The 19,138-nt window shown below is 43.9% G+C and overlaps 1 protein-coding gene across 4 annotated transcripts; it reads left to right on the plus strand.

Moving 5' to 3' along the window:
- The first annotated feature begins 5,227 nt into the window (after positions 1-5,227).
- LOC127680047 (cytochrome P450 4A12A-like) lies at positions 5,228-17,926 on the plus strand. 4 transcript variants are annotated; one of them, XM_052175618.1, is made up of 12 exons: positions 5,228-5,422; positions 9,396-9,537; positions 10,083-10,124; positions 11,102-11,229; positions 12,290-12,414; positions 12,730-12,884; positions 13,311-13,417; positions 13,500-13,690; positions 13,790-13,923; positions 15,217-15,281; positions 15,421-15,497; positions 17,678-17,926. In XM_052175618.1, the coding sequence occupies exons 1-12, from the start codon at positions 5,228-5,230 to the stop codon at positions 17,844-17,846; spliced, it is 1,530 nt and encodes a 509-aa protein (XP_052031578.1). In that variant the 3' UTR covers positions 17,847-17,926. The 4 variants fall into 4 exon arrangements, with proteins under 4 accessions (XP_052031578.1, XP_052031580.1, XP_052031579.1 ...); XM_052175620.1 differs by having other exon boundaries at positions 12,811-12,884; XM_052175619.1 differs by having other exon boundaries at positions 9,405-9,537.
- The last annotated feature ends 1,212 nt before the right edge of the window (positions 17,927-19,138 follow it).

Genomic DNA, 19,138 nt, shown 5'->3' on the forward strand with positions numbered 1-19,138 from the left:
CAGCTTGAAAGAAGATGGAGTCATTTGGGAAGAGGAAACCTCAGTTGAGAAAATACCCCCAAACAGCCTGTCCTGTGTGAAAGTCCATGGTGCATTTTCTAAATTAGTGATTGATGTGGGAGTGTCCAGAGTATTGTAGGTGAAGCTGCTCTTAGGCCTGTGGTCCTGGAGCTCTGAGAATACAGGTTGAGCAGGCCAAGGAGGAGCATGGGGGGTAAACAGCATTCCTCATGACCTCTGCATCATTCCCACCTCCCAGTTCCCTCCTTGCTTGAGTTCCTGCCCTAAATTCCCTAGATAATGCATTAAAAGCTGTCAGATGGAATAAACTCAGTCCTTACCAAGTTGCCTTTGGTCATGTTGTTTTATCCCAATAAAAACCCTAAGACCAAAATTAGCTCCTGAGAGTGGGGTATTGCTGCTACAGACCTGATCATGTGTTTGGAGAGAACTGTGGTGGCATCTGAATTTGGGTAGAAAAAGCCACTGATCTCTCAGAGCTCAATGACCTGTTGTGGAAGTTGAAAAGTAATGCTCAAAGCAGTGCAGACCACGGAGGCCAGACTTGGGAAGTTTCTGAGGAAAGTTGAGTCTATTAAATATACTGCAAGTGCTGTTTGTAAAGTTTTTTTTGTTTTGTTTTTTGTTTTTTTAAATTAAGAACCACTAAAGTGAAACCTTTGCTTTGCAGGGATGATTGACAATGGTCAGCTGAGACTGAAGAATCAGCTGTGGTTAGGAAGAGACCACCATTACTGAGGCATAAATCTTCTGTCAAGGAGAAGATGAGTGTCTTAGTTTGTCTTTTACTCCTGTGAACAGACACCATGATCAAAGCAACTCATATAAAGGACAACATTTAATTGAGGCTGGCTTATTGGTTCAGAGTTTCAGTCCATTATTATTATGGCAGGAAGCACAACAGCATCTAGGCTGGCATGGTGCTGGAGGAGCTGAGAGTTCTACATCTTCTTCCATAGGAAGAAGGAGCTGATGGTCCTCAGGCAGCTAGGAGGAGCTTCTCAAAGCCCACTCCTATAGTGACACACTTCCTCCAACAAGGCCACACCTCTAACAAGGACAGCTCCTAATAGTGGCCAAGCATGTTCAATGTAACTGACCACAGTTATGTCAAATAGGTTACTAGGTTACCTGGAGGGAAAGCTGGGGATAGAATGGAGTGGCAGGAGAAACATGAAGCCAAGACAAATTTCCTGATCAAGGCTCAAAGTTTAATGGGGGTCTCCAAATATATATATAGGTGGGGCATTTGGGGGAACCCTTCCTCCAAAGGCTGGAAACTCTCGTAGAACCAGTTCACTTGCTCCACAGGTGTCTAGTGTCTGGAGGCTGTGCTTCTTAGGAAACTGCAGGTTCTTGGAGAACAATGGGCTTCACCTCTGTCTGAGCACTCCACCCTAGGTGGAGGCTAGGATTATGGCTAACACAGGAATTCCAGCTCAAAGGCTGGGAGAGGAACTTCACCTTGGTCAATGTCAAGTTCCTGCCAGGTGGCATGGCTTCCAGTAACGCTCTCTACAGTTCAAACCACCTCAATGAGGCAGGAAGATTGTAAAAGAGGAGGGCTAGGTAGTTTGCTGTCAGATGGTGTCACCTAGGAACACCAGAAACTATATACATGAGGTTCACCAACATGACCAGCTAAATATGAGCTGAACAAAGATGACTGACATCAATGAACATGTCGAAGTAGATGGCCTCAACCCTCAACTAAGGAAAGCTGGGAGCTGGAAGAATGGCCTTCGCTAGTAAAGAGTATACCAATTGGATGTTCAGTGCCAAACGTTCAGCCCTGAAAACATACGGACAAATAACATTATTCAGACTGAGTAAGTTGTATTTCAGTCTCTCTCTCTCTCTCTCTCTCTCTCTCTCTCTCTCTCTGTGTGTGTGTGTGTGTGTGTGTGTGTGTGTGTATAATAGTGATTAATGAAAAAGGACATCATGAATTTGAAGGAGAGTGGGAAGAGGTATATAGAAAGGTTTGAGGGAGGAAAGGGAAGAATGTTGTAGTCATATTATAATCTCAAAATATTAAAAATTAAATCTCCTGTTCAGAGTTTCTTCAAGGTCAGCACACAGAAGCTGTAGTCCAAAGGGGTCGAAGTCTGTACCCTGTGCTGCAAGCTGAAATTGGTATTGCATAATTGTCTCCAAAGTAGTACTGACTTTGAAGGCATGGATGGGTCATGAAGAGGACCTGAGGTTTGGCACCAGGAGGTTGGGAGAGGACATTGTTAAGGTACTTCTTCAATCACGCTTGGAATGCCAGGACGGAAAAGGTCATGGAGAGAAGTTAGACTTGGCTCCATGTGGTAGGGTCAAAATCACTGAAGAGGTCCCAAGAGAGGCACTGAAGGGTTCAGCAGAGCTTCAAAAGAGACTCCAGCATTTTGGAGATACTACTACCATGAGACAACCCACAAGGACAGTAGCAGCTGTGGAGTGGAAGTGGCTTGAGTCAAAAAGACAAACCCCAGAGCTCCCAGGGACGGGACCACCAAACAAAGAGTACACATGGAGGTACCCATGTTTCTGGCCCCGTAGGTGGCAGAGGATGGCCTTCTTGGACATCAGTGGGAGAAGTGACCCTTGGCCCCGAAGGGGTTCGATGCCCCAGTGTAGGGGAATGCCAGGTCAGAAAGGCAGGAGTGGGTGAGTGGGTAGGGGAGCACCATCATAGAGGCAGGGGGAGGGGTGATGGGGTAGGAGGATTCCGAAGGGGAGACCTGAAAAGGGTTAACATTTGAAATGTAAATAAAGAAAATATCCAATAAAAGAAAAAAAGGAAAGAAAGCAAAAAACCCACAAACAAACACATAAAACAAAAAGATAAGCTGAGTGCTGTCAAAGGCAGAGCCCTAGAAAGTGCAACTTTCTAAGCCCTCTGGAGCCCAGAGGATCATAAATGAATCCCACACATTGGAACATTGGGCACTGAGTTATTTACCTGTTAGAGTTTGGTTTTGCTTTGATTTTTATGGTGACTGTGCCCTGGTCTCGCTTGGAGAAAAAAAAATGTAACTTACTTAGGCCCTCCCTTCTCCCTTAAGGCTGTTGGCCATTGGTCACAGAGGATGAAGGGAGCAGTAGCAGGATGTGGTTGCAGGTGGGGGTGGGTTGGGGGCCATGGCTCAGAAGGCATGAACACTGACAGATTGACTTCCTGGATGAGCTTCAGGGAAACAGCTCAACTTCATTTGGGGTGAAAAGGCTAAAATAGGGGAGTGGTTAGGAAATTACAGTTTACTGACTAGGATGGAAGCCTGGGAAGGCGTCATTTACATAAAGAGGAATTCCAAGAACCTAGTGGACAGGTAAGAGAGAGGAGGAGGGGGGAGGGGAGACTTACTTGTTTGTAGTCTGGCCATGGGCTACTTGGCTGTCCTCAGAGGTGTGGGAGGCCAGGGCAGTGCTCCAGAGCACACAGGGTGGGGACAGGGAGAGAGCAGTCCTAACTCCTGCCAGGCTCAGGATGAGATTTTTGGGGTTTGGGCAAGTCTCAGTCTTGCTCTCGCTCCAGGACAGCTCCCCCGTCCAGGTCCCCACAGAAGCCCACAGTTAGGAGGTTTTGGATACTTTAGAGATTTGGTTACTTTAGAGAGGCTTGAGTTTTGAAAGAGGCTTTTGGTGTTTTAAAGAGAACGAATTTTAATGTGTTTTTGAAAATTTAAAGACTATGGGACTTTGAAACTTTGTAGTGTTTAATATTGTGACCTTGATATTAACATTAGATCTTTGGGATGACATAAAGAGAGGTACACCAGGAAGCTCAGGAGTATAACAAAAGTTTCTGTTTTATTTATTTATTCTTTAATCTTTTCTTACAATCCAAACTTTATTCCCCTCTGACTGTTCCACATCCCAACCTTTACCCCCTCTCCAAGATGTCCCCATGCCCACACCCTCACCACACTAGACCTCCCCACTCTCTGGAGCCTCAAGTCTTTTGAGGGTTAGGTGCATCTTCTTTCAATGAGTCAAGACCCAGCAGTCCTCTGTTGTATATGTGCTGGGAGCCTCATATCAGCTGGTATATACTGCATGGTCGGTGGTCAGACCAATCTAGAGTGTCCAGGTTAGTTGAGACTGCTCTTCTTCCTATAGGGTCACCCTCCTCCTCAGCTTCTTCCATCTTTTTCCTAATTCAACCACAGGGACTACCAGCTTCTGTCGATTGGTTGGATGTAAATATCTGCATCTGACTCTTTCAGCTGCTTGTAGGGCCTTTTGGAGGGCAGTCGTGCTAGGCTCCTGTTTATAAGCACACCACAGTATCAGCAACAGTGTCAGGCCTTGGGGCCTCCCCTTGAGCTGGATCCCAGTTTGGGCTTGACACCGGACTTCCTTTCCCTCAGGCTCTCTTCCATTTTTGACCCTGCAGTTCTTTCAGACAGGAACAATTCTGGGTCAGAGGTTTTGACTGTGTGAAGGCAACCACATCCCTCCACTTGAGGCCCTGTCTTTCTATTGGAGGTGGACTCTAGAAGTTCACTTTCCCTACTGTAAGGCATTTCATCTAAGGTCCCTTCCTTTGAGTCCTGAGAGACTCTCATCTCTCAGGTCTCTGGAACATTCTATAGAATCCTCTCACTTTCTTCCTCCCAAGGTTGCCCATTTCCATTCTTTCTGCTGGCCTTCAGGGCTTCAGTCCTGTTCCCTACCAATACCTAATCATGTTCTTCTCTTCCCTCCCCGTCCCCTTTCCCACCCAGCTCCTTCCTTCCCACTCCCTCCAGTGACTGCTTTCTTCTTCCTCCAAAGTGGGATTGAGACATCCTCACTTGGGCACTTCTGCTTCCAACAAAGGTTTCTTATGTCTTCTTGAACTCTTAATAACTCTTTTACTGAGAAAAATAATTCTTCTGGAAAGGAATGAGCTATATATACTAAACTTGCTTTAGCTAGAGTATTAATCCTATAAATTCAAGATCCGTGACTAATTTTTTGTCCCTGTGAACTTTTCAGTGTAAACAAGGTGCTTGTTAAATGTTTCCAAAAAGGTAGAGAAGGAAAATGACAGATGAGGGCCATGACCACTGTCTCATTATTTCACAGCTCATCAACTCTGGACTGTGATTCAGGCTCTGCTTTCAGTCTTGCCCCTCCCAGAGGTAGGTGGAGCATCTTTCGGATATGTCTGCAGAATAAGTAGGAGGTTTCAGTGTCTGTGAAGGACACTCTATGGTTCAGAAGCCACTACACTATGATTATCTCTGCACTGAGCCCCACCAGATTTCTGGAATGCATCTCTGGGTTCCTCCAAGTGGCCTCCCTGATTGGCCTGCTTCTGCTGCTCTTCAAGGCAGCACAGCACTATCTGCGCAGGCGGCGGCTGCTCACAGCCTTCCAGCAGTTCCCGTCGCCACCCTCCCACTGGCTCTTTGGGCATTGCTTCCAGGTAGGAAGGAGTGGAACTGGGAAGCGGGTGAGCTGGGGCTTATACATTCTAGCTTTAAGGATATAGTCATGGAAAATTGAGGATACAGGAACTGAAGATGAAGATATCCTTCACAGTGCACAGCATCTATCCTTGTGTGGTTTTTTTTGGGGGGGGGCATAGATTCCAAGCTCGGGTGTGCTAGTAAAGGACTCTAGCAGTGATGCACATGGAAGACACAGCCTGTTATTTAACAAGCATATGGCCTCTGGACATCTCAGCTTTGCTATCTGCTTCTATGAATCTTAGTAATATGAGGCTCATTTGTTTCTTTTAAAAAAATATTTGTTTTCATCCCAAAGACTGCAACCCCGTTCAGTCCCCCCTCAGAGAATTGCTCCTCACCTCCCCCTCTTCCCCTCTGAGAGGATGGGGACCTCTGGGGATCCCCCACTTTGGCACATTGAGTCTCTGCAGGACTAAGCGTATCCTGTCCCATTGAGGCCAGACCAGACAAGGCAGTCATGATGGGGAACTTATTCCACAGTCAGGCTACAGTTTTTGGTGCTGCCCATGTTCCAGTTGTTGGGGGACCCACATGGAGCTGCACATCTGCTACATATGTTCCCCGGGGCCTCTGTCCAACCCGTGTATGCTCTCGGTTGGTGGCTCCGTCTCTGGGTGGAGTTCACTTCTTTATTAGAAGTCAGTTCTCCTGTGGCTCAGCTCTGTTCCACAGTCCTTCCTTGTTTCTGTCTTATGACTCCCTAGCCTGGCACTTCCAGGACTGAGGTTCTTCCTTTCCGAGTGTCTCTCCAGTTGGAGCGCCTCTAGTGTTCCAACTGCTCTTTAAGAATCAGGCTAATCTTCTAGAGGGTTCTATAATGAGTCACTCCATGTCCAGTCCAACTTCTGCCTTGATGCAAGAACAACATTGCAGAATCCTTGCCCCATTGGCTTCACTATCTGTGGTAAATACAGACAAGGAGGCAGGAGGAGTCAGATCAAAAGGAGAGAATGGATTCTTCTCTGACTGCTCCACAATATTAGGAGGAATGACCAATTCACATGAACTTTCTCCAAGACTGGTCACTTAGGGCTGAAACCATAGCAATGGCAGAAAAATAATGAGGAAGATAGTAGCCTGATGTCCTTCCACTAAGGGACATTGACATTTGAGTTTCTCCCATTAAATAGGGTCTGTGTGTCTCCCAGTTCTCCTACCATGAACTCTGGACTGGGACCTGCAGGGAAGGACACCATGCACTCCTGGAATCCCAGTACCCAGCCTCGCACAGGCATAAGGTAGCCCAGGAGAGAGGGGAGGAGCAGCCTGGGGGCCAGAGGATCAGCTCAGAGCCCCTGTCCTTCTACACCATAAGGTAGGGATTCAGGGCTAGACCACTGTTTTCTAGGAGGCCAAATTATGGTCATCAGAGGGCAAACCTCCTCATATGGAAACTATAAATATTTGTCGCAAAGAAATGGGCAAAGCCTAATAGAAGAAGCTTGATTGTAGAAAATTGTTGTGTTAATAACTTATACATTAGTTCTCTTTTCATTTATTTTATTTTTCCATTTGTTTATTCATTCATTCATTCATTCATTCATTCATTTTATATCCCCATCGCAGTCCCACTCCCATTCCATTTCCCTGACAGATTAGTTCTTGATTTGAGACATGACCTACTATTTGACACAACAGTTACCATCTAAGTGGTACTCTTTTTGGAGCTAACAGTTGACAGAAGTAACAAGTAAACATTCTCTAGTGACACTGGAGTGATACTGATGGTCCAGGTAGACACCCAGTAGGTGGATAGTTTTTATCTGTATAAATAGTATTTTGGTGATACTGAATGATCAACCTCTCAGCTTCTGGTAGTTTATGGCAACTACATCCCTAAATTCTAACCTTTGCCATGCTGAGGCATTTATATTCATTGCCTCTGTCATTGCATAAGTTGGAAACATCAAGGACTCATGTGTGCACTAAATAGAAGCAGTGGCAGAGGTGGAGCAGGAGTGGCAGACAGAAGAGTGCATGTGTGTTGAGATTAGAAAAGGCACATGTTACTCTGCTAAAAAGCATCTTCTAAGGTGTTTCCAGGGTCAAACCGAGGGGCTCACAGTGAATTGAATCTTATACCTAACAGTCAAGAGCACTCACTGGACGGTGCCTATGGTGGATTAAAATACAGAGCAGTTACAAGGATGAATGTGATCAGGAAACATTAAGCAGTGCCACCCTAGCAGGATGGTTCTCAACGCTTGTCAGGATAGACTAATCCACATTCCCCTGCTATAGCACAAATGCAAACACATTTGCTCAGTGATGATCTCTTGTTCCTCAGAAGGAATCTGACATTGACATAGGTAAGTGCCAACGGTTATTAGTGAATCCCTCTGTGCTGTTCATGTGTTCATCCACTGACTGCACAGGGAACATTTTGTTCTCTGCCAAGCTCAGCTGTCTTTCAGTGTCTCATCCCCCCAGTAGGTGAATCCTAAAACACCTTCTGCAACCCTCACAACACTCAATTAAACAAGGTGGACACAGAGACTAGCCTGTCACAATCAGACTCTGACAAACTTCTTATGCATGCCACACAGACCTGACCTAGAAAGCATACTGAAGTGTCTTTACAGCAAGAAAAGTAATGTTCTGGCCATCATGTGAACCTGGGCTGCCTGAGGAAAGGAGTGTTCCTGCTGTTTATGCCTGTGTTACTAGCTTCTATGACAGAATCTGCTGCACAGTAGGGCCTCAGTCAACACTTAATGGACAGAAGAAGGGATGTGCCGAAGGAAGGATTCAGCAGCCTGGGGAACCATGGCCTCTCTCCATCCCTTCTGCACCCCTGCTGATTTCTGTCTTTGAGTCTACAGGACTTCTCTCAGTCCAGACTCCAATTCTTTCACTTACTGGCTTTAGACCAAGAGTCTATCTCTCTTGCCTCATGCATTCTGGAAGTTCACTCATCCACTCACTGACTCTTCTCCTCACATGCTGGTGTTTATAAAAAATAAAGGAGGATTGCTGTGGACAATGCTGAACATTTCACTGAGAACTCAAGGCTGTCAGATTTCAGAGCCACATTTGCCACCACAGATGTAATGATGCTCAGGCGTGTGGGAACAGAGGGAGGCCACAGTGGGATGGCAGGTTTGGGTCTAATACAGTCACAGGATGTAACAATCAGCCTCAGAATTCTCAGTCTTCAGAGAGAAATTGACAGTCCTCCTTGCATGACATTGCATGGAGACTTAGGATTGTACTGGTTTGAATGAATTGCAACATAAACAAGCTACAAAGCTACAGATAAGACAATAGAAATATCTTGTTTCTCAATGTGGAGACTAGAAGCTCTTGGTCATGGGGATGACTGGGATGGTTTTTCCTCAGGGCTCTAAAGAGATTTCTATTGCAAGCCTGTCTCCTTGGATTGTATGTGGTAATTATCTTAACTATGCCACCAAATGTCTATCTCCAAGTTTATTTTCCTATCCAAAATTCCTCTTCTCCTAAGGACAGCAATATAGTGGGTTAGGTCTAATATTAATACTTCATTTTGCTTTGGTTTCCTCTATGAAGACCCTATGTCCTGGTAGTGTTACATTTTGAGGTTCAAAGGTTTAGCATTTCAATATATAATTTTTAAGCAGAACACAGTTAAGACATGAATCTAACAAGTGTAAGTTCATATTAACTTTTGCCCCCTGGAAGCCAGTATTTGGAAATTATCAAACAAGACTAAAAGGGCAATTCAGAGAAAGCATTTACATGACACAACATGGAGTCACATTTTTCTTACCTTTATGCCATGTCCCGGACAGTCACAATGAGAATAGACCATGCTGCAGTTCCTCACAGTCAGACGCTTAGCATCTGTGGATAGATCAGCACCACGTGTCTGTATCTGTTAACTTACCATTCCTACTTCAAGCCTGTTGTTCAGATGGTGACATTTTTTTTTGTTTCTTCTGTTAACAGTTCAAAGAGGACCAGAATCTCAGATGGATACTAAGATGCGTCGAGAAATTCCCAGGAGCCTGTCTACGCTGGATATGGGGGAGCAAAGTCTTCATCCAGGTCTATGACCCAGACTACATGAAAGTGATTCTGGGGAGAGCAGGTGAGAGTGGACCCCACGCCAGCAGAGGAAACCCTTCTCTCAAGTACATGTTTACAATCTGATAAATGACAAGATTAGCAGCTAAACTGTGGGAAGTATCTTATCATTTCCTACTGTTCCAGCCATAGTTAGGCCAATACTACTCATTAAATACTGAATGATTCTTATGGATGACTGACTAGTAAACACTGTTTTCTTAGTTACAGTTGCTTATAATATAAATTGGGTTTGAAAGATCTAATTACTGGTCATCTAGGCCGTAAGACTATGCAATGACCCACTGTAGAAGTCACACAGTTTCACCCTCTCCTTGATACTGACAACCTGCTTGGTGTCTCTTAGCAGTTCTGAACAATCCTGGGTGTCCGTGTGCTGGGACAATGAAGCCTGAATTTCTGATTCCACTTGAGAGTACTAAGAGAAACAAAGGGACAGCTGTAGTGGGAGAGGACAGGGACTCAGATTCACCAAGAACCATAGCCTCAACCGCAGATGGCTTATTAGGTGAGGGTCAGTTCCCAATCAAAAATTCCTTCTTTTTTCAGACCCAAAGGCTGACATCTACAGATTCTTGACCCCTTGGCTTGGTATGTAACTGTAGACCAGGACTCTGGTCATGCTACAGTTATGTTTTTTGAGTGCTAATATAATCCTTATAGATTTGTTTTTCCTCTCTTATAATCAGTTCTTACCTTTATAATTTTAATTTTATATGATTATGTATATTTTTCCTAAATGGATGTCTGTGTATCATATGCACTCTTGGTCTCTGTAGAAGGCAGAAAAGGACATAAGTTGCCAGCTACTGGAATTACAAATTGTTGTTAGCCACCATGTGATCCTTGGAACGTAACCTGTGTCCTCTGGAAGAACATCCTGTGCTCTTAACCATTGAACCAACTCACTGTCCTTCTTAGTCTTCTTAATGTTGATTGGAATTGCCTGATTCTCATCTCCTTCTCTGCAACTGGTCTTCATTATCTCTAAATCCTCTCAGACTCACTTTTTTGTGCTCCTTCTTATGCAGCTTTCAACTCCATTTAAAAAATGTTTTCTATTTCAAACCATCAAAAACACTATTAGATTTTGTTTAAGAGTTTTTAAAAAAAGTTATGTTTAGAAATTTCTACTCTCTCCTGCTTCTCCCCCATCCCAGGCCCCCTTGGAACCTTCCAGCCTCCCTGTGGCCTCTGTCCACTCTCATGGCCCATGTGCTACATTGCCTCTCCTCCTTTCCTCAGTTCCTCTTGTTCCTCTCCTGTGGTCTCTCTTCTAGTTTCACAGGCTATGTAGACATTTGCCCTCCATCCATATGCACATGCAAACACTATAAACTAGAGTGTGCAATGAGATCTTTTCAGCTTTAGTCACATCTGTGCTGATCACACCAGATTTAATGGCCCAATCCTGAAAACTGTTACTCTTTGCTATACCTGTTTAGGGTTTTCTTCTTACTCCATTATCCTACTTCAGAACTTTCACTATCTGCAGTTGAGATTATGCCAACTCTTTCCTCTGGTCCCACTAACCACTGGAGTCACTCATGTAACCAATTCTTGCCCAGGACATGGTTTGTTCTTTTTGAATGGACATAAGTGGTTCGAGCATCGTCAGATGTTGACACCAGCATTCCACTATGACATCCTCAAGCCCTATGTGGAGATCATGGCAGACTCTGTGCAGGTGATGCTGGTGAGTCCTCTTCCTCTGTCCCTCTGTCCCTCTGTCCCTCCCTGCTTCCCCTTATCTCTCTCTCTCTCTCTCTCTCTCTCTCTCTCTCTCACACACACACACACACACACACACACACACACACACATACACACGCACACATGCACCCACACACACACCTTCACAGTCATGTTTTATTCTCTAAGTAAATAGTCAAAAGACACAAATATCATTCTAAAGCCACTTCTGTGAAAATAATTTCTTATTTATTTAAAAAGCAGATAAGACAGAAGTGTTTCTGTTGTCAGGGGATGCACATAGTTTGCGCATATCTAAGGAGAGACCATTGTGCAAGATGTAAACCCACTTCCTGCTTCCAAGCTGCAGCAAAGTGAACTATAACAGTCATTCCCCTAGACGTCAGGATGGCCGTCCCTTGCTGGTTAGTCAGTGGTGGTTTAAGTGGCATGACAGACATCCAAGGATGACACTTAATCCCTCTCAAACTTAGAATCTACTAATGCTGTAATGAACAGTGACTAGACTATGAAATATAAGCCAGAACTTCATTCTTGTGGGGAAATCTACTGCACTCTCCCTTCCTTCCCACAGGAAATGTTATTTCTAACCCCCTTCATTACTGCCCTCAGTACATTGTTCTCACCTGACTTTGACAAACAAAGAGGAAATGATATCAGGATGGCCCCATTGGGAACACACCTGCTGTCCCATTGCCTTTCTTTTCCCAAACACGTTTTATGTTCATGTTTGAGAAATGGTCAATTTTTCAAGTCTAATTTATCCTTATGAGCACTGAGGGGGCTAAGACTTTGTAAAGCTTAAAGGTCATAACTAATACCAAAAATTTAAATACTGTAACATGATATTGAGAGAACTATTCAATCCAGTAATGGATTTTCTGAGATACAGGCATGGCAGAACAAATCTATCTTCACATTCTTATGATAAGAGGGTACTTGCAGGTGTGTAGAGCTGAGTATCTGGTGTGGAGAGAAGACTCTAGTGTAATTTGCACAGCACCTCTGGGGAATAAGAAAACCATGTCACAATCCCATCACAGGACAAATGGGAGCAGATTGCTTGCCAAGACATCACTCTAGAGATCTTTCACCCAGTCTCCTTGATGATGTTGGACACCATCATGAAGTGTGCCTTCAGTTACCAGGGCAGTGTCCAATTGGACAGGTCAGTGACTACTCTGTATGGGCAGGGACCTTATTCTTACTAACTGATGGGCCTCACCAGAGAAGACATGTAGGGTTTATAGCATGTTCATCTCCACAGAAAGCAAGATTCTGACCCTGGGATCAGGCAAGTTCTAACTACAAAGCAGATCCAACCCTGACCTAGTCATATACCCCATTCACAGGGTGTAACACAGAATGGATGTGTACCTCACTGCTACTCAGTCAACCTTCTCATGAGGAATCCTCACAGACTCAACTCTGTTTCCAGACCAGATGTTCCTATTACTAGCCTGTTTTGTATTCTCTCCCTCAGGAATTCTCAGTCCTACCTCCAGGCTGTTAGTGAGCTGAGAAACCTAATGATTTCCCGTATGAAGAATGTCTTCCTCCACAGTGACATTATCTACAATCTGACTTCCCATGGCCGAAGGACCAACTCTGTCTGTCAGATTGCCCATGAACACACAGGTTTTGTTCACTCCTCTGTCTCAGCTCTTTTAACAGGTTCAGCCTAAATGAACTGATCATGCCATCTTAAGTAGGCTCAATGCCTCAGTATTCCTAAAAGATTTACATGCATTTATCCTGGGTATTTCCCTAGCACCAGTGTTGGTAATAGAGATGGGAGAGTGAAAGCCTAGGAGTGATCGCCTCTGCCACTCTTTTAGCAATGCTGTTTGATGCCCATTAAAGCAAGTCAAGCAGACACTGCATGAGCCATGGTCCAGAGGGGACAACTAGCCATCCTTCAGATGGTGTTAGACTCTCAACACTCCTGACTCTGCATGCTTCCTGAGCTCTATAGAGCACTCACACTGGGACTGGGGAAGTCACAGACCTGCTGACGGTTGTTGTAGTTCTCATCCCTGTCTCTTACCCATTTTCACGGAACAGACCGAGTTGTCAAGCTGAGGAAGGCTCAGCTACAGGACAAGGAATCAACAGAGAAGCTCAGAGGAAAGAGATGTTTGGATTTCCTGGACATCCTTCTATTCTCCAGAGTGAGTAGGTAGAACTGAGTCCCGAGACTGCCCAGGATTAAACTAAGTGACAAAAACTGCTCTCTCACCATGGACTCTCCAGATGGAGGATGGGAACAGCTTGTCTGACAAAGAATTGCGTGCTGAGGTAGACACATTTATGTTTGGGGGTCATGACACACCAGCCAGTGGTATCTCCTGGATCTTCTATGCTTTGGCCACACATCCTGACCACCAGCACAGATGCAGAAAGGAGATCCAGAGCCTTCTTGGGGATGGATCCCCCATCACATGGTGAGTGAGAACTCAAGAAAAAATGAAACATGTCTTCCTGTTAAGACGTCTCTGGTTCTCTCAGGCTCAGCTTGCTCTTCAAGATGGGCATTTTTTCAGGGGCCACCTGCGTCAGATGCCCTACACCACCATGTGCATCAAGGAGGCTCTGAGGCTCTACCCACCCGTACCATGTGTCTGCAGAGAGCTCAGCTCACCTGTGACCTTCCCTGATGGACGCTCCTTACCTAAAGGTATGATGAGCTTTTACCTTCAATGCCCTGAGTGTTCTGGTGACAAGGCAGGATCAGAAGTTTACATGTCTTTCCAGAGTTTTGCAGTCATTAAGTCTTCTTCTCCTTGAAAGTAAATCTGGAAAGATATTATGGCAAAATGACATGTGTTTTTCCATTTAACTAGAATGTCATTATCATTGTTCAATAACCTTTGGAACCTGTACTTTCATGGTAATAGGTCTCTTTATTCATATTTCATGATTTTTCCACTCTGAGATATGATAGCTCATTCCTTTATTTGTTTCTCTTAATGTGGATAGGTGTTTTGCCTGCATATTATGTCTGTGTACTACATGTCTGGAGTGCCACTGAGGGCCAGGAGAGGGTTTTGATTATATATACTGTTGTCAGCTGTCACGAGGATACTGAAAACTGAACCCAAGTCCTCTAGAAGAGTGGACAGTTCTCTCAAATACTGCTATTTTTAGAATCCAATGTCCTCCAGTGCTCCCTGATAGCACAAATTGATCACTTCTTTCTTAGCTGTATAGTCTTTTTTTTTTAAGATTTATTTATTATTATATGTAAGTACACTGTAGCTATCTTCAGACACCAGAAGAGGGTTTCAAATCTCATTACAAATAGTTGTGTGCCACCATGTGGTTGCTGGGATTTGAACTCAGGTCCTTCGGGAAAGCAGTTGGTGTTCTTTTCCGCTGTACCATCTCACTAGCAACTGTATACTCTTAAAAGCATTCTTTACACTGGCTTGAATGTGTGGTCTGCTTCCATTGTGATGTATTTTTTTTTAAAAATATTCATTTACACAGTGATGACTCAACCCTCAGGGTCTTTAACACCCATAATCAATGGAAGTGCATTCATGACTAGAGCTATAAAAGTCTCACTTCCAGAAAGCAAAGGATGGAGAGATGAGGTAGAGATGAGTGTGATGTGGTTCGTTACACCAAGGGAAGGGACCAGTAAGTTCTGTGTCATAAACTGTATTTCCTCTGGTCTGAGGTATTCTCTAACTGTTGATAGAGAGCACAGTTAATGTTTTATGTTCTCCAGTGCATGGAATGCATTTGACAAATGTGAGTGGTCACTTAGAGTGACTTCACAATGGGTCCCTAATACTTTCCTACATGTATTCCACAATCATCATCATCTGTTCTTCACCTTCCCAACAAGATCACGCTGACCAACGTGGATTCATGGAACCAGGTCTTTCATGCATACAAGGACCCTGCTGTCCATCAGACCAGACATTCATTCCATGCATTTTTTTCTCTTCCACCTGCCCCACAGGTATCACAGTTGTGCTCCACTTTTATGCCCTTCACCACAACCCAAAAGTGTGGCCAAATCCAGAGGTAGGCATTGCTGGAGTACAGAGGGAAACATATTCCAATTCCAGTGTCTCTTCCCAGTCTCTCCTGAGAGTTCTGTCCCTCAAAGGTTAAGAACAAGGGTGTGGCCACTGCCTGTTTTGCCCTGGAATTCTCTCTGCAGGTGTTTGATCCTTCCAGGTTTGCAGTGGATTCTGCCCAACACAGCTATGCTTTCCTGCCCTTCTCAGGAGGATCAAGGTAAAGCATGAATAGGGTAGGGAATGGGGGAGAGGTGAATTGTACCTGATGTATGTGGCCCATGTTCATATGTGCCAGGCAGGCATGCTTTTGTTTGTTGGTGTTTAGAAGAGAAGCTTGTTGTGGGTGTGAGTGTAAGGTGACATTTCAGAGCACTCAGTGGAAATGTTAGTCAAGTAACCCTTTGATGGCCAGCCAGTTTCAGTGTCAGCAGATTTCCCTTCCTCAATATATTCTGCTATGTCCTTCCCCATTAGAGACAGAGTAATGTGGATTTAATTCAGGTGCTGTGCTTTTTCAGTTGCCAGGACTCCCCTCTCCACACCTTCTTGAGCCAGCCCTGCACCCTTCTTGAGTAGTTCTCTAATGCTGGAATACGGCAGCAAATGGAAACCTTTGCCAAGGTTTGCTTTCCAGATGTTTGCCATGTGCAGTTGTTGAGTATAATGATTGAAAAGCCACCCTGGCATTTCTAGGGGAGCTTTCACCAATGTGCATCACGTCCATGTCAGCACTCTCTGGAACATAAACTTCAACTATATGTCAGTATCTATGTGCCATTTACAAGGTTCCTAGTTATCAAAACTTGACAGGAAAAGTGAGACCTTATATGTTGAAATTTCTCTTATAAATTATTTACTCTAAATACACATGCACAGACATGTATGTACACACAAAAACTCATGGGCATATATGAGGTGAAAGTAAATTATGTGTGAGGGGATAAACCCATTTTAAACCAAAGCAAAGCATTTGACAAGTTCTGGGGAAGGGGGTAAGCTCAGTATTTAGTGGAAGGAATCATAGCAACTACAAAAAATTCTGTAAAGCATACAATTCTCAAAAAAAAATCTTAAAAATATTAGTAGAAGGTAGGATAGTTTCAACGAATGTGTGCGTCCTTAAAATTCTGGATCAACCTTCCCGGAACAAGCTTTAAACAAATTACACCCCTAGAATGCTCCTTGGTTTCATGCTGTGGGTCAGGTACTCCCTTCTAGCTGCCAGGTTGTTAAGAAAGTAAAGTACACACAGGTCAGTTCTCAGGGAAATTTAAAATTCACTTTTATTACATTCTTGTGTGCGTTATATTTTCTGCTTAATGCAAACACAGAGGACTAATTGCTCTGCCTACTATGCCAAGTTCTGCTCTGTAGCTGACCAGAACCTATTTTCCAGGTTCCTTTTCTTTCACTCTTCTCCTTCCCTTTTCTACCCTTTCAGTCCCTGAACACTAGATAAAAAGAGAAAAGTGGATAGGGAGGAATAGAAAATGATCTCTGAATGAAGTCAGCAGTCAGAAAGGGAGCGACCTTATTGTTAGACTACTTTCTGCTTCTTAGAGGCCATCAAATTCCTAAGAGTGTCCTAAAAGTGGGACCCAGAGAAATGGGTCCTCCCCTGACTAAATAAGACCACATTTATGTTACACAGAATCAGACACTGACCCTTGAAGCACACACGTCATTCCCTCAGTCTTCCACAACTTTGTAGCTCATTGAACAGTTGGTGGAAACGTACACTATCCTACCTGAAGGAAGGCATGAAGGGTCTGTAAGGAGGGGAGATTTATGGATACCAGAGAATTTGGGGAGAAAATGATTAAGTTTGCATAAGGAATATTAGAAAAGATGAGTACTATAGAACTAAGGGAAGAGTTGAGTCTAAGCACTGAGTGGAGACAGATGGGAAGGCAGCTTGAAGATCTCCAGACTGGTAACGTCTCTGTCAACATCTGGTTCACCGCTGAAGGTTGTCAATTCTTTACCAAGTTATACCTTGGAAGTGTGCTCTGCCTCTTCCTTGGTAGCTCTGACCACTGGTGTTACTGGGGAAACTTAAAATTCTCAGTGGAAGAAGTGAACACCCAAATATGGAATGTATAACGGTAAATGTTGTTAGACTGTCCCCTAGATGCTTGTCCTCTCCTAACGAATGTCACCCTTCTGAAAGCAGCACTGGGCCAGACTTAGTTCTGGGAGGCGGGGTGGGGCTTGTCAAGACACAGAAGCAGAGATGGATGTGTGAATGAGGGAAAGGCAGTCTTGGTAAGGGAACAATCCCTGCCCAGCTCTGCACAGAACAGGAGACCATTTTGTTGGTGCTGTTGTTTTGTTTCTGTTTTGTGTGTGTGTGTGGGGGTTGTTTTGTTTTGTTTTTATTGGCTTTTTCTTACCCAGGAACTGCATTGGGAAGCAATTTGCCATGAATGCACTGAAGGTCACTGTGGCCCTGACCCTGCTCCGATTTGAACTACTGCCAGATCCCACCAGGGTCCCCATCCCTATTCAACAACTCGCATTAAAGTCCAAGAATGGGATCCACCTGCATCTCAGGAAGCTCCAATAGTGCTACTGGGGACCATGACGGAGTCCGAGTGCCTGCACCTGCCATCCTATCTGTCACTGCTCCTATACTTTGCCTGAGTTTTTGCTTCCTGCTTCTATCAGCCCACCTGCCTCTCTTCCCACCTGTCTGCTGGGGAGTCACCAGGCCTCCTGTTTCTCTGTCCTTCCCTCTGCTACATCCCACTGGCCTCCCCAACAGTTTTTCTGTCTGTGTGTCCTAACAATGGCCTCAAGGTGCCAGTGAGTGATAAATCCCACCATGATTATCAAGAAGCGTCTCTTAGAACTGACATAAGCCAACTATGGATATTATCCACATATAAAACAGCTTCTTCAACAGCATAGCAGGACTGTTGAAATGAATAACCAGCTAAATCATCCCAGATATTCTGAACTTCAAAGTAAAAATGATATTCTATGCTTCTCTAGTTGGCATATATCATCCCTCTTGAACCTACTTAAATAAAATGAAGTAAAATTAAAATATTTTATAATTTTTAATTACAATTTTTATTTTAAAAATAAAAAATAAAACCTAGTGCAAATAAAATTAATATTTTCTATGTGTCCAAACCACCCAGACATGACATTCAACATTTGAAAGGATACGAAAGACACACTTCTTCCAACTATACTGTGTAGTATTGAAAATACAGGGGCCACATAGCTCCAGATACACATGTAGCAGAGGGTGACCTTTTCAGACATCAATGAGAAGAGAGGCCATTGGTCCTGTGAAGGCTTGATGCCCCAGTGTAGGGGAATGCCAGTCAGGAAAGTGAGCAGGGGGAGATGGGATGGGTGGTTTTTGGAGGGGAAATGAAGAAAGGGGATAACATTTGAAATGTAAATGTAGCAAATATCTAATAAAAAATAAAAAAGGAAATATAGGGGCTGGAGAGATGGTTCAGCGGTTAAGAGCACTGACTGCTCTTCCAGAGGTCCTGAGTTCAGTTCCCAGCAATTACATGATGGATAGCAAGCATCTGTAATGGGATCCAATGCCTTCTTCTGGTGTGTGTGAAGACAGTGACAGTGTATTCACATACATAGAAAGAAAGAAGAAAGAAAGAAAGAAAGAAAGAAAGAAAGAAAGAAAGAAAGAAAGAAAGAAAAAAGGAATGAAGGAAGAAAAGAAGAAAGAAAGAAAGAAAGAAAGAAAGAATAAAGAAAGAAAGAAAGAAAGAAAGGAATGAAGGAAGAAAGAAAGAAAGAAACAAAGAAAGAAAGGAAGGAAGGAAAGGAAAGAAAAGAATTTCATTAAAAAAGAGAAAATACATGGCTAACACCCCA

Source organism: Apodemus sylvaticus, chromosome 3 (assembly GCF_947179515.1).
Source record: "Apodemus sylvaticus chromosome 3, mApoSyl1.1, whole genome shotgun sequence".
Taxonomy (NCBI): Eukaryota; Metazoa; Chordata; class Mammalia; order Rodentia; family Muridae; genus Apodemus; species Apodemus sylvaticus.